This window comes from Theropithecus gelada, chromosome 8 (genome assembly GCF_003255815.1).
Source record: "Theropithecus gelada isolate Dixy chromosome 8, Tgel_1.0, whole genome shotgun sequence".
In the NCBI taxonomy this organism is placed as follows: domain Eukaryota; kingdom Metazoa; phylum Chordata; class Mammalia; order Primates; family Cercopithecidae; genus Theropithecus; species Theropithecus gelada.
The window spans coordinates 100,030,293-100,045,474 of record NC_037676.1 but is presented as its reverse complement, the minus strand read 5'-3'; the positions used below and the strand labels follow the sequence as shown (position 1 = coordinate 100,045,474).

At 37.7% G+C, this 15,182-nt stretch overlaps 1 protein-coding gene across 5 annotated transcripts in view; it reads right to left on the bottom strand.

The window, feature by feature from the left end:
• Positions 1–15,182, bottom strand: part of MTDH (metadherin) — an 81,456-nt gene that overhangs the window by 35,841 nt on the left and 30,433 nt on the right. For 3 of the 5 annotated variants that reach the window (XM_025393532.1, XM_025393533.1, XM_025393536.1), the window contains exons 3-6: positions 5,344–5,428; positions 4,449–4,625; positions 2,961–3,026; positions 866–1,102 (exon numbers count right to left, since the gene is read on the bottom strand). In XM_025393532.1, coding sequence (XP_025249317.1) covers positions 866–1,102; positions 2,961–3,026; positions 4,449–4,625; positions 5,344–5,428 — 565 coding nt within the window. The remainder of the gene's footprint in view (positions 1–865; positions 1,103–2,960; positions 3,027–4,448; positions 4,626–5,343; positions 5,429–15,182) is intronic. The other 2 variants (XM_025393535.1, XM_025393537.1) reach the window with 1 other exon arrangement.

The following is a 15,182-nucleotide window of genomic DNA, read 5'->3' as shown; positions in this document are numbered from 1 at the left end:
GTGATGCATGTCTGTAATCCCAGCTACCTGGGAGGCTGAGGTAGTAGAATCGCTTGAACCCGGGAGGTGGAGGTTGCAGTGAGCTGAGATCGCACGACTGCACTCCAGCCTGGGAGACGGAGCGAGACTCCATTAAAAAAACAAACAAACAAAAAACAGCAACAACAAAAAACACTATACACAGTTGCGGACAGGAGAAAGGGAGGGAGAAGGAATATAAACAACAGTGGTTGTCACTAGGTGGCACAGTGATAACTGTGGGATTTTCCTTATCATTTTGCAGTTTCCCACGTGTAATGTGGATTTCTTTTCTATAATACACACACAGACAGACACACACACACACACACACATGAAAATTAACTTGCTTTTAACTTAATGGCTCTCAACAGAAATAAGCTTCTCAACTATTGGTCTTTATATTAAAATCCAGAGGAAAATTTAATTATCAATGGGCACTTTGCAGACTGTAAAATACTCTGTAAGTGGCTGTTATCAACTATATTTCCATTTACTATTTTTATTTAGACTCAACAGAATTGCTGAAATTAATCAAAAAGTCTACTCACACATTACATGTATCCCATCACTAAGAATATATAATTACACCAGTTAGCTACGTTGATAATCAAATGTGATGAAGTATGTGAAAGCACTATGCAAAGAGTAAATGATAAATGTTATTTACTTATTTAGTTCCCACCTTCCTCTACAAAAAGGATGTGAGATGAGTTAATTATTACTATTATTTCTGCAGAGCAGTACTTATTTTTCTATTCATAGGATTTTTTCCCATTTCTGAAAAATTAACAATGTACAAGATTAGTAATTTTAAATAAACTTAAATTTTTCTAACACTTCTTACCAATGCCAGAAAATATTGAACGGTCGCTCCAACTCCTTCCCCAGTCTTTTCCATTTGCATTAGCATCTCCAGTGTCTTGACTCCAGGCAGATGGCTCAGTTTTCCTCTTTCCTGCAGAAGCAGGTGAAACGGAGTTCCACTTCTCCTCACCTGCACTGATCTGTGAGGAGAGTTTTACAGACTTTTCATTCCAGCCTCCTCCATTGACAGTGAGGTTTTCATTCAATCCTGAAGAAACTTAAAGAAAAGAGAATGAAGATTAAAAAACAGGTACATGACTTCTTAAAACTGGGATATTTTCACATTTCTATGATTGCTTGACTTATATTTATCACTCACTTCCCCTAGTATCCTTTGATCACCAAGGATTGCCTTTTTAATTTAAAAACAGGAGGCTTGAACATAACATATATACTAACAAAGTTGTCAACAGCAGAATGACTTGCTCGAAGGAAGTACAACAGAGCAAACAGGAAAATGACACATATTCTGAATACTCACCCACTAAGAATATGAAGACATCTCCTTAGTTACATGTTCTTTCCTTAATTATTTATGTATATTACATTGTGTATCAAGCAATGATTCTAAAACCTGGCTGCACATTAATATTAACCGAAAAATTAATTAACAATAGACTCTGGAGCCTCAGCCCAGACCAATTAAAATCAGAATCTTTGTGGTGGAGCCCACATATCATTATGTATGTATAGTGTAGGTATGTACACATACACGAATACACATAAGTGTGTGTACAGGTAAGTACATGTTTCTTTTTACATATATGTGTGTACGCGTTGTTTTTTAAAGCTTCCTGGATAACTAATGTGTAGCCAGGGTTGAGAACCATGAGCATGAAGGAAGCTGACAGTGCTAAGAACAAGCACTGAAAAGCCTGAAATGAGGCTGGGCACGGTGGCTCATGCCTGTAATCCCAGCACTTTGGGAGGCTGGGGGCAGGCGGATGACCTGAGGTCAGGAGTTTGAGACTAGCCTGGCCAACGTGGTGAAACCCTGCCTGTACTAAAAACACAAAAATTAGCCAGGTGTGGTGGCAAGTGCCTGTAATCCCAGCTACTCACGAGGCTGAGGCAGAATTGTTTGAATCCACGAGGCGGAGCTTGCAGTGAGCCAAGATAGTGCCACTGCACTCCAGCCTGGGCAACAAGCAAAATTCTGTCTCCAAAAAAAAAAAAGCCTGATGCCTGTAATCCCAGCACATTGGGAGGCCGAGGTGTGTGGATTACCTGAGGTCAGGAGTTCGAGACCAGCCTGGCCAACATGGTGAAACTCCATCTCTCCTAAAAAATACAAAAATTAGCCAGGTATGGTGGCTGGTGCCTGCAATCCCAGCTACTCAGGAGGTTGAGGCAAGAGAATCGCTTGCACCCAGGAGGTGGAGACTGCAGTGAGCCAACACCACGCCATTACACTCCAGCCCGGGAAACAAGGGCAAAACTCCATCTCCAAAAAAAAAAAAAAAAAAAAGCCTGAAATGAGAAGGTGCTTTTTTCATTTCCAAATTTATTTTACTACACCACTTTTGTTTTCAGGTCAGGCGTAATAATCTACTTAATTCAATCTTTATCATAAATGAGTAAATAAAACATTTTCTATTTATAAAACAATGAAAAACTTTAGGCTATAGTCCATTCATTGTGAAATATTTGAACTGTCAAGGAAGCAGTTAAAATATTATAGGAACTAAGGCTTTTTTTCTTTTTTAAACATACAAGCATCAAGTATTTTATCCGATACATGCTATATTAAACCCAAGCCCAACAAAAATCTTTCTTCTCTACTGACTTAGTAGTGATATAAACAAGATTCAAAATTGCATATAAGCGACTACTGAATGTTTTTATATATGGGGGAAAAAAGACTAGAACATACCAAAGATTGTTAGAAGTGGGAGTGATTTTTCTTTTTATTTATTTTCCAAAATCTCTGGACTGTGATTATGTTACTTTATTAATTAAAAATCATTTTAAGACTTTTTTCTTTCCTTCTGTGTCATTCATGTGAGGAAAGAGATATGTATATAAATTTCTATTTTGACGGGCCTTCAATTTAAGTTATATGTAATTTCTCTCACCCTGAAGTGTAGAATCTCCTTTTCCAGATTTAAAGTTGCTAACTTGAACATTTAGATGAGAATCACCTGGTTAAAATAGAAATAAAATTTATTTAATACTAAATAGGCCACTATGCACATTAAATTAGGAGTAACACATAAATTAATTTTTACTTATTATCTATTATAAATTGCTCCTTCAAGTGCTAAATTCTTCCACTGGAAAAAAGTCAAAAGTTCCCTGTTGGTAAGGAATTGAGTTTTCTGGTTACCATATTCTTAGTCAACTAAAATGCCAATAAAGAACCTGGAAAACTGCTTATGTACAGACAGAGTTTGCTATTCTATAACGGTTATCAAGATTATTTTAAGTAGGAACTGGAGTATTGGGCTCTGTAATTGGATTCAACTTTGCCACCTCTCAACAACACCAGCTGCCTTTTCAACAATCCTGGAAGCAAACACATCAACTTATGAAGAATTTTGCCAGTATTTGGGACCAGGACTTAGGAAATATGGCAAGAGGTGAGAATACACATTATAACACAAAAATACTATTTCTTTGACACTAAAAAGCATAATGATCACAATGTTTAAAAAAACCAGCATGACATAGGATTGTGCTAGCAAGGATGGCATGCACAAGATAGTGAAAAAGAATCAACAAAAATACTACAGCATAGCTAATATGTAACAGTGAAAATGGGTAAGTAGAAGTCATTGCTGTACCATGGCAATAAATTCCACCAAGTTATCAAGCAAAAAATAAAAGGTAACAAGGCTAAGAAAATGGTCTGGAAACAACTGAGGTGTGGGGAGGTGGGAAGGTCATTAACAAAAAAACAAGGAAGATACTCCAATGCTTTCAAGCAAATTGAACAGTATCACTTTGCAGGCTGGTGTCTCCAGGGTAAAAATGATGGTAATGTAAAGAGCGGGCTACCAAGAAGCCACCAGTATTGGATAGTATGAACATATGAAATATTAATACTTGAGAGAAAGAACATTAGCTCAATCTTTGAAGTTGTCGTTTAGCTCTATCAAACATCTATGATATTCTCAAAAAGCTGGGGTGATAAGAAATCCAGACACAACCTGTACTAACCAGAACATGCATGATTCATCTTGGAATGAAAGCTCTCAACATGCAAAATGGTGATAAATCATTTCATTTAATAAATGTCTTATCCACTCTAAGGAACGGAGATGCAAGAGAGCTGGGGCAAAGTGATACACACTAGAAAAGTGGCAACATCATTTTCTCATATGACTCAAGGCAGAAAGGCAAATTTTAATTTAATAGGCCATTCATTAGGCAATATGTAACAAGTAACACTGCTGGTATTCGGTAAACCGATACACGGTTCACAATACTCTCATGAAGAAGGGTATATCAGCACAATGATGTTAGCATTCAAAATAGTCAGATTTTGACATAATGATATTTTGTACATCCGAATAAAAGGAGTTTGATTTGATGTACCACTGTCTTATGTTCCACTAATATACCTTTATTCTTCTTGGAACCAACAGGAAATGATGCGGTTGTAAGTTGCTCGGTGGTAACTGTGATGGTATTTTCTATCCCAGGGATAGTTGAATCCAATGAACCAGAATCAGTCAGCACCTTATCACGTTTACGTTGCTGTCGTTTCTCTCTGTGACTAATTTTAGTTTCCCAGGCTCCTGACACAGCCCCAGAAAAAAAATGTTATTCAGTAAGGGGAAGACAAAAAAGTTGTAGTTTTGGGGGAGAAAATGGGGTGGAGCACATAAAATATCATGATAAATTTAGATGTTAAGCTAAAACCAAGAGTGTTGATTATATTAACTCATCCTAAGAATGTGTTCTAATTTCATTATGTTGTTTTAGGCAACTGCTATTATTTATTCTGGTAATTTTTATCAAATCTGTCATCTATGGTTTAGAAAAAGTGATATATATAAGCCATCTTGTCTATCTTTTTTTATCTTGCTAGGTAGAAGTGATAGGAGAGTATTATATATAATCACTAATACATGGGTTTATTAGGTGATGATAATAAATGACTTCTAGCGAATTTTGTACAAAGTCTTTCAGGAATGGTATATTTAAGAACCATGGGGAGAAAACAAACAAACAAACCATAATTCCAGGAGACAAAGACAAGATGAATGACTTTTTAATTGCTCAAAATACTGAGCTTGACTTTAAATTTCAAGGCAGTTCTCTTCAGAAAAAGCACTACTGGATCCTTAACAAAAGTGTTTCCTAACAGTGTCACAGCTCTATATATTAAGGTCTACAGTAATAAAAAAAGAGCTAAATACAAAATAAAGTAAAACAAATGCAGTTTTTATATAATACACTTTGATAAAAAAAGGATTAAAAAATTTTCTACAGTCCTTTCCCTTGCTCAAGTACCTTCATCAACTTCCTTTCCATCATGGCGTGAACTGTTTTGCACTGCTTTAGCATCTGACTTTGATTTCTTCTTATTTTTCTTTGACTGAAAGTAAAATAGAATGTTACTTAATATTTCATTATGTTTTTGATAAGGAGTCAGTAAAATACATAATGAAATGTATGATGCTGACAACTAAAAAAAATTTAATGTTCGATTTAAAAAACTTAACATATTAAGTGGCAATAATAATCATATGAGGTTACCATTGAGTGAGTGGTTACTATGTGTTAAGTATTCTGTACTCATTTCCTTATGTATTCCTTAAAAGAAACTTGCTGGAGAAGGTATTAGCCCCATTTTAGAGATGAGGAAATGAAAACTCAGAGATGTTAAATATTAACTAAATTGTACCACATCACAATGTTAGTAAACTAAGTCATAATAGGAACTAGGTCTGTCTGGCTCCAAAGTCTGTGCCCTTCCACATCATGCTAATATAAGTTACATCATAAATAAGGTACTGTAATATGGTGTCAAATATCGAAGCAATAAAATTAAAACCTATTGCAACATGTTCAGATGAAAAATTATGTGATGATTATTGTTTTTGGATTGCATAAAGCAGATTGTTGCTATATCCTACGTATAACAAATTAATGGGTCAATTGTACATAGCAGGTACTATTTTGTCAGTTTCAAAGCTATATACAAATACCTAGGATTTGTATATAGATGTTTAATAATAGATAAAATACCTATACACAGACAAGCTATGGCTGTTTTCGAATGATCTTCCAATTCCCTTCTGCTAATATTGTTTTATCCTTTCAAAAGCTTGCTAAAAACGAAATAAGCCATAATTTCTGTAATTAGGTAAGTGCTTCCAAAAGAGAATTAATGTTTATACAATAGTATTTTTATACTTTGTATTCACTTATTTAGCTATTTATTGACATCAGCTATGTTTATGTATTACCGCACGCTCTTTTTTTTTTCTCCGAGACGGCGTCTTGCTCTGTCACCTAGGTTGGAGTGCAGTGGCACGATCTCAGCTCACTGTAACCTCCGCCTCCCGGGTTCAAGCAATTCTCCTGCCTCAGTCTCTGGAGTAGCTGGGATTACAGGTGCCCGCCACCACACCTGGCTAATTTTTGTATTTTTAGTAGAGACAGGGCTTCACCATGTTGGCCAGGCTGGTCTCGAACTCCTAACCTTGTGCTCTGCCCGCCTTGGCCTCCCAAAGTACTGCACACTATCTTAAGAGGCAGTAAATGAATTTGAGCAAGTGAGTAAGCAATGACAGAAAATTGCTTTTCCTACCAATAAAAAACCTGCATATATTCTCAAGTGACATGATCTCTTGAAAGTGATTAAAAATTGTCTTTGACAAAAGATTACATTAAAAAACTAATTTTTTTTTACTGACCTCATAATTGATTTGCGTTTGTTTGTTTCATTGCATGTTCTCATCATTAACATGTATGTTTAATATACTGTTTTATTACAGTATGTATATTTAATATACTGTTTTATTACATGTACCAAACTAGACTCACATCCACTTAAGAAAAAAAGATATGTGGAGATATCATCCACATACCGTAACATTCACCCTTTTAAAGGTGCACAATTCAGTGGTTTTTAGTATATCTGAAGTTGCACAACTATCAAAATTATTTATTTTTTTTGAGATGGAGTCTTGCTCTGTCACCCAGGCTGTACTGCAGTGCTGTGATCTCAGCTCACTGCAACCTCTGCCTCCCAGGTTCAAGCAATTCTCCTGCCTCAGCCTCCCGAATAGCTGGGATTACAGGTGCCCACCATCACACCTAGCTAATTTTTGTATTTTTAATACAGACAGGCTTTCACCATGTCGGCCTGGCTGGTCTCGAACTCCTGACCTTCAGTGATCTGCCTTGGCCTCCCAAAGTGTTGGGATTATAGGCATGAGCCACTGCTCTCAGCCTCAAAATTATTATTTAATCCCAAAAAAGAAACTCTGTAATGATTAGTGTTTACTCCCAGCTTCTCTTTCCTCACTGGCAACCATGATTCTACCTTCCGTCTTTGTCTTTATCATAGCCACTCTTAAGTAAAGATAACATATTGAACGTCTGTCAATTACAGTTGAGCAGAGGCAGCAAACTTTTTCTGCAAAGGACCAAACAGTAAATATGTTAGGCTTTGCAGGCCGTAATAGAGTTTTGGAGCAACCACACAACTCTGCTCACATAGCATGAAAGTAGCCACATACAATTTATAAACAAATGGGTGTGACTATGTTCCAATAAAATTCTATTTACAAAAACAGGCATCTGGCTGGATTTGGGGTGTCAGAGTTTGCTATCCTTGGTCTAGAGCAGTGCTGGCCAACAGAAGCATAATGCAAACCACATATATATTTTTAAAAATTTCTAGTAGACACATTTTTAAGTTAAAATAGGTGACAATTCTAATATTTAACACAACGCATCTATAATACTGTCATTTCAACATGGAACTCATATTAAAAAAGAAACACAATAAGACAGTATGTAAAAGAAAACAAAGTAAGTCTTCAAAATCTGGTATGTATTTTACACTTAACAGCTATCTCAATTTGGACTAGTTGCTTTTTATTATTATTATTTTTTGAGACAGAGTTTCACTCTTGTTGCCCAGGCTGGAGTGCAATGGCACGATCTCAGTTCACTGCAACCTCTGCCTCCTGGGTTCAAGCAATTCTCCTGCCTCAGCCTCCTGAAAAGTTGGGATTACAGGGCATGCGCTACCCTGCCCGGCTAATTTTGTATTTTTAGTAGAGACAGGGTTTTTCCATGTTGGTCAGAGTGGTCTCAAACTCCTGACCTCAGGTGATCCACCTGCCTCGGCCTCCCAAAGGGCTGGGATTACAGGTGTGAGCCACTGCGCCCAGCCAGACTAGTCACATTTTAAATGCTCAATATCCACATGTGGCAAGTGGCTACCATATTGGACAGTGCAGGTCCACAGGAACTGAAGTAGGTATTCCCATTTTACAGATAGAAACTGATGCCATAAAAAGTGTTTAATATTGCTAAGTGTGGTGGCTCACACCTGTAATCCCAGCAATTTGGAAGGTTGAGGTGGGAGGATCACTTGAGCTCAGGAGTATAAGACCAGCCAGGGCAACACACAGGGAGATTCTCTCTCTTAAAAAAATCAGTGGGGGTGGTGGCATGCACCTGTGGTTCCAGCTACTTGGGAGGCTGAGGTGGGAGGATCACTCAAGCCTGGGAGGTTGAGGCTGCAGTGAGCTGTGATCATGTCACTGTATTCTAGCTTGGGTAACAAGGTGAGATCCTGTCTCAAAAAAACCCCAAAAAACAAACAAACAAAAAACAAAGAAGAGTGTCTAAGAGGCTGGGCGCGGTGGCTCACACCTGTAACCCCAGCACTTCGGGAGGCTGAGGCGGGCAGATAATGAGGTCAGGACATCGAGACCATCCTGGCTAACATGGTGAAATCCTGTCTCTACTAAAAATACAAAAATTAGCCAGATGTGGTGGCAGGCGCCTGTAGTCCCAGCTACTAGGGAGGCTGAGGCATGAGAATCACTTGAACCCAGGAGGTGGAGATTGCAGTGAGCTGAGACTGCGCCACTGCACTCTAGCCTGGGTGACAGAGACTCCATCTCAAAAAAAAAAAAAAAAAAAAGAGTGTCTAAGAGCATTACACGGTAAAGCAGTGAAACTAGGACTGAAGTCCAGTTCTGATCCAGTTTACCCTCACAAATAACCTCTTATTTAGTCTCCCTACATTTAACTCTAAATACAAATTTAATCATACATTAGTTATGTGGCTTTGGGCTAAATCATTCCAAACCCTTTTCCCCAACTGTAAATATGGACAAAAATTCCTACTAACCTCACATAAGGTTATTTTAAGAATTAAAACAAAAAGTGAAAAGACTCTGTTAACTACAAAGTAGTATACATAAATACATTTTTTTAAAAGAAGGGAGACTTTGAAGAAATTACAGAAATTATGTTTACACAGAAATATCTGGGGATTTGTAACTAAAAATCTGTAGAAAAAAGATTATCGTAGATTAGGCTTAAATATTATTTGATTTTACTATTGCCTCTAAAAGTAATTAACGATAGGCCGGGTGCAGTGGCTCACGTCTGTAATCCCAGCACTTTGGGAGGCCGAGGTGGGCAGATCACGGGAGGTCAGGAATTCAAGACCAGCCTGGCCAACATGGTGAAACCTCGTCTCTACTAAAAATACAAAAATTAGCTGGGCATGGTGGGTGGCAGGTGCCTGTAATCCCAGCTAATCGGGAGGCTGAGGCAGGAGAATCGCTTGAACCCGGGAGGTGGAGGTTGCAGTGAGCCAAGATGGCGCCACTGCACTCCAGACTGGGCGACAAGGCAAGACTCCATCTCAAAAAAAAAAAAAAAAAAGTAATTAACAATAACACCCGTCCTGATAAGATTAAATAAAATAATATCCTATGAAAAGCTTTAAAATAAATATGTGATATATACTGCTATTTGCCCTGGCCATACTAATGAAGCAAACATCTTAGTTCCTTTTGTTATTTTACAAAAATTATCTGGGCGTGGTGTCGCATGCCTGTAATCACAGCTACTCAGGAGGCTGAGGCAGAACAATCACTTGAACCCGGGAGGCGGAGGTTGCAGTGAGCCAAGATTGCACCACTGCACTCCAACCTGGGTGACAGAGTGAGAGACTCCATCTCAAAAAAAAAAAAAAAAAGAAAAAAGAAAAAATTCTTATCTTCAAGAGTTTCCTTCCCAATGCATCTTATCAATCCAATTAGTTTTCATTCTTAAAAAAAAACGCACACTACAGATATTTCCTACCTTTTGTAACATCTAACTTTCTTATATGACATATGACGTCTTCCACAAATTGATCTCAACCTTGTATTCCTTTATTCATACACATGAGCATTTGATTCCAAGACTGGTATCTTTTTGAACACTCCTGTTTTTGACCAAGCTGGATTGACTGTGGATTTTTTCTCAGAACAAAGCGCTACAGACAGAGTGCTGGGATAATTTTCTTTGCACCTGAATCATCTGCTCCCCTACTGATGTTCAATGCCTGAAATGGCCTGTACTCATTTTTTTTTTTTTTTACCCAGCTCAAGTTCCACTCCATTTGCTTTATCTCTACCACTGTCCCCCTTTTCCTTTCCCCTAAGTACACATAATCTTGCATCTCAAAACATTTAAAACTGACAAAGATTTGGCCATTTGTCACAAACTTCCTTGGGACATTTCCAATATGGCTATACCTTTCCATGTGTTCAAGTGTTCCCAGTTTTCCAATAATAATACAAGCTTCTTAAAAGCAAGAGAATAAGAGATATATTATATTCTCAACAGAATCCCTACTTCCCTTTATTTGAATGCTGCATGCTCGGCACTGATTGAAATACGCTTCTGAGGAAGCCTGCCTAGCATCTGAAATTAGTAGGGGCTCAGATGCTGCGTGAAGCAAACGACCTTTAACCCAAAACCTACAAAATTATTCAAAACAGACATCACTCAATGTATCAGGAGTCATCTCAAAAAATCTGTATGTAAATTTTCCTATTAGCTTTCATTAAAATTTCATATTATTCTTCTTTCCATCTCATATGTGTAATACAGATGTTAACAACAAAGTAGGCTATAACACAGCCCCATTGGATAAAAATCTTGGTCTATGTTATATGTTAAGTACATGTATATGCATGTATGCACATGTATGTGCATGTATACATACACACACCATAACACTCCTAAAGGAGGAATGAGTTAAATGACAATGAATACATATCCATTGGGACTACAAACAATATTTGCACCTGGAACAGTAAATGGCTTCATTCTTTTAAATCTAGATGATGAGCTGGGTGTGATGGTATGTGCTTGTAATTCCAGCACTTTGGAGGGGCTGAGGTGGGCCGACTGCTTGAGGCCAGAAGTTTGAGACCAGCCTGGGCAACACGGCAAAACTCTGTCTCTACAAAAAATAAAAAATTAGCTGGGCATGGTGATACACACCTGCAGTCCTAGCTACTTGGAAGACTGAGGTGGGAGGATCACTTGAGCCCAGGAGGTCGAGGTTGCAGTGAGCCAGGGTTGCACCACTGCACTCCAGCCTGGGCAACAGAGCAAGACCTTGTCTCAAACAAACAAATCTAGATGATGAAAAAGCTTTGATAAATAATCATTAGATCCACCATTACAACTTTCTAAAACTGCTAAAGATATATACTAAATAAGATAGATTGACAATTCCTTAGGAAATTATGATAAGTAAGTTCCAAAAATTCTAAGATCTTATCAGGAGTTACTCAAAATATTCAAATAAGCAGTGCCAATACCCAATTGCTAATCAATATATGGAATATATGGTAACTCGCTTAAATACCTAAATATGCCAGATAAAGGGGTCTGCTATCACTCTTCTAACAGTGGGTTAAATAAGCTTGTTATTCTTATACTTCTATGGGAAAAAATTGAGCATATACCCCAAAATGTTTATTTATAAATTTTATACACATTCTACTACACTGATAGTGTATATAGTTGTAAAACATAACTATTTTTAGTTATAGCAATATGAATGAACATGCTTTATTCTTCTGAATATCATCTAAATCCATTCATTTTCATATTTGGCATTAAACATTGTTATATCTGAAAAAGTAAGAAGATCAAAATGGAAGACACGATTGGCCATGCTTACTGAAATATGACACTAATTTTTCCATCTAATTCTCCAAGTATGCAAAGGTTTTTGTGAAAATTCAGCCAGTAAATTTTAATCTTTAACATCAATACATTGTTTCTACTTGAATCAGAAAGTTCTACATTTTTTGGTACTTTTCTACTTTATTATTATTATTATTATTATCATTTGTTCTTGTTATTACCAAGGGTGAGATAATTTTTTTTTTTTTATTTTTAACAAGTGAATTCACTAAAAAGACAAAATTTTACATCTGGTTTATAGTTATCACTTACATAGTTCCATTTAAATTCTCAAAGTAACCCTAGGTAAATGTTATTCTCTCCATTTTGTAGATGAGAAAACGGAGGCACAAGTGATTACTAACCAACCCCCAAATCACATCTTTAGTCAAGTGTCAGAACTGGAATTGGATCTCATGTACTCATGCTCTAGAATCTGGGCTGTTGGCTATTTTTCTGTTAGAAAATTGCTTCCAAGCTGGGCAGATATGAGGATTTTCACGTCTAACATACAAATGCTCTTTAATAACAAAATCACGCAATGATGTAAATTTGTCAGCATATACTCTTCACTGCATGAGCTTCTTCCAAAAATTGGCTATTTTCTGACATCTTGTTAAGCAAGCTTTCCTTAACTGTGAAGGGGCAGTATAAATTCTTTGTAAAAGTATCTGGTAAGCAGACAACCATTTGTCTTTATAAAAAAGATTCAACAGACTTGGAACACTTCATTTTTTTTTTTTTTTTTTTTTTTGAGACGGAGTCTCGCTCTGTCGCCCAGGCTGGAGTGCAGTGGCCGGATCTCAGCTCACTGCAAGCTCCACCTCCCGGGTTTACGCCATTCTCCTGCCTCAGCCTCCCGAGTAGCTGGGACTACAGGCGCCCGCCACCTCGCCCGGCTAAGTTTTCGTATTTTTTAGTAGAGACGGGGTTTCACCGTGTCAGCCAGGATGGTCTCGATCTCCTGACCTCGTGATCTGCCCGTCTCGGCCTCCCAAAGTGCTGGGATTACAGGCTTGAGCCACCGCGCCCGGCACTTCATTTTTCATAAAAGAAAAATAGGCCAGTCAAGGTTGCTCATGCCTGTAATCCCAAAATATTGGGAGGCCAAGGTGGGAGGATTGTTTGAGGCCAGGAGTTTGAGACCAGCCTGGGTGACTAAGCAATTCTGTCTCTCCAAAAAAAAAAAAAAAAAAAAAAAAAAAAAAAAGAAAGAAAGAAAGAAAGAAAAAGGAAAAAAAAAAATGGTGTGGGGGAGCTACTCAGGAGGCTAAGGGGAAAGGATCTCTTGAGCTCAGAAGTTCCAGGCTGCAGTGAGACATGACTGCGCCACTGCACTCTAGCCTGGGCAACAGAGTGAAAACCTATGTCAAAGAAAGGAAAGAAAAGAGAAAGAAAGAAAGAGGAAGAAAGGAGAAAAATGTATGACTCATTTTTAAAAGTTGCTCAGCTTTATCAAAGTATTTTGCTACAATAGAGTCAATGAATCCTCTTTGTAAAATCTTTGCATCATTAAAGATGATTATCACCTTCACCCTTACTGTAATTTGAAGGTCCTCCAATTTGCAATCTGGCATTAATCTCTTTTGTCGTCATAGTTTCCGAGAAATAACGTAGTAAATAAATTTCACACATGGTGTTATCTCTTCCTAACTCCCCATTTATTTTTTTGTTTAATTCGAGTCAAAGCCATCCCTCTGTTTAATTCCAGTCAAAGCCATCCCTCCATCTGTGGTTTCTGTTTAGTTTTTCCACAAACATTTAAAAAAGTTAAATAAGTGATTTACTGTTGAGAATATATCTTTGCGGATCTCTCTTCAGTTGCTCACAAAAGTGGTCCTTCATGTGTTTCATTACTGAAATAGAATCTAGCAAGTTCCCCCAAACTTTAATGTTAGAAACATCTGTACATTATCCCTACCAGGCTGAGTAATGTGCTCTGGTACTAATTTATTTAGTATCATTAGCAACGTTTTTATGTGGCATCAAACAGTATATGCTAAGGAATGAATGCATTTTGGTTGGTTGTAATATTGTTTTTTGCTAATTACCACATCAGAAGGAACAAGTGTTTCCCCATAGTACTTCTTTCTCTATTTAAATAAGAAACCCCCAAGAAATGCATCCAGTCATTTATAATTAAATTCAGTAAAATTTTGTCATATAGAAGAATGCATAAACATCTTTAAAAAAACTAGAAATGCCAGTTTTTACATTCTGAATGCTTAGATATCTTGCTAAATTAAAATAGTTTCAGAATATCATTAGCTTAAATTTCAAGGCATGGTATAATTAGGCAAAGTTTTTATTTTAAGTACCAAAAGTAGAAATATACTTTTATTTCAAAACCCCTTCTTGATGATTTCGCTATTTGGACCAACTTATACAACATCCGATGAAATCATCATAACTTAACGGTGATGTGGCTGATAGAGTTCTTACTAGAAATAACAGTGTCCACTTTCTTTTTTTTTTTTTTTGAGACAGGCTTTCGCTGTCGCCCGGGCTGGAGTGCAGCGGTGTGATCAAGGCTCACTGCAGCCTCGACCTCCTGGGCTCAAGTGATCCTCCTACATCAGCTTCCCATGTAGCTGGGACTACAGGTATGTCCCATCACACCTGGCTAATTTTTATATTTTCTTTTCTTTTTTTTTTTTTTTTGAGACGGAGTCTCAGTCTGTCGCCCAGGTTGGAGTGTAATGGCGCAATCTCAGCTCACTGCAACCTCCACCTCACAGGTTCAAGCGATACTCCTGTCTCAGCCTCCTGAGTAGCTGGGACTATAGGCATGTGCCACCAAGCCCAGCTAATTTTTTGTATTTTTTAGTAGAGACAGGATTTCACCATGTTAGCCAGGATGGTCTCGATCTCCTGACCTTGTGATCTGTCCACCTTGGCCTCCCAAAGCGCTGGGACTACAGGCGTGAGTCACTGCACCTGGCCAATTTTTGTATTTTTTGTAGAGACAAGGTTTTACCATGTTGCCCAGGCTGGTCTCAAACTCCTAGGCTCAAGCAATCCACCCGCTTTGGCCTCCCCTAAAGTGCTGGGATGTGAGCCACCACACCCAGCTGAGTATTTCTAATATTAGCCAATACCCAAACAATAAGTGATATCACTTA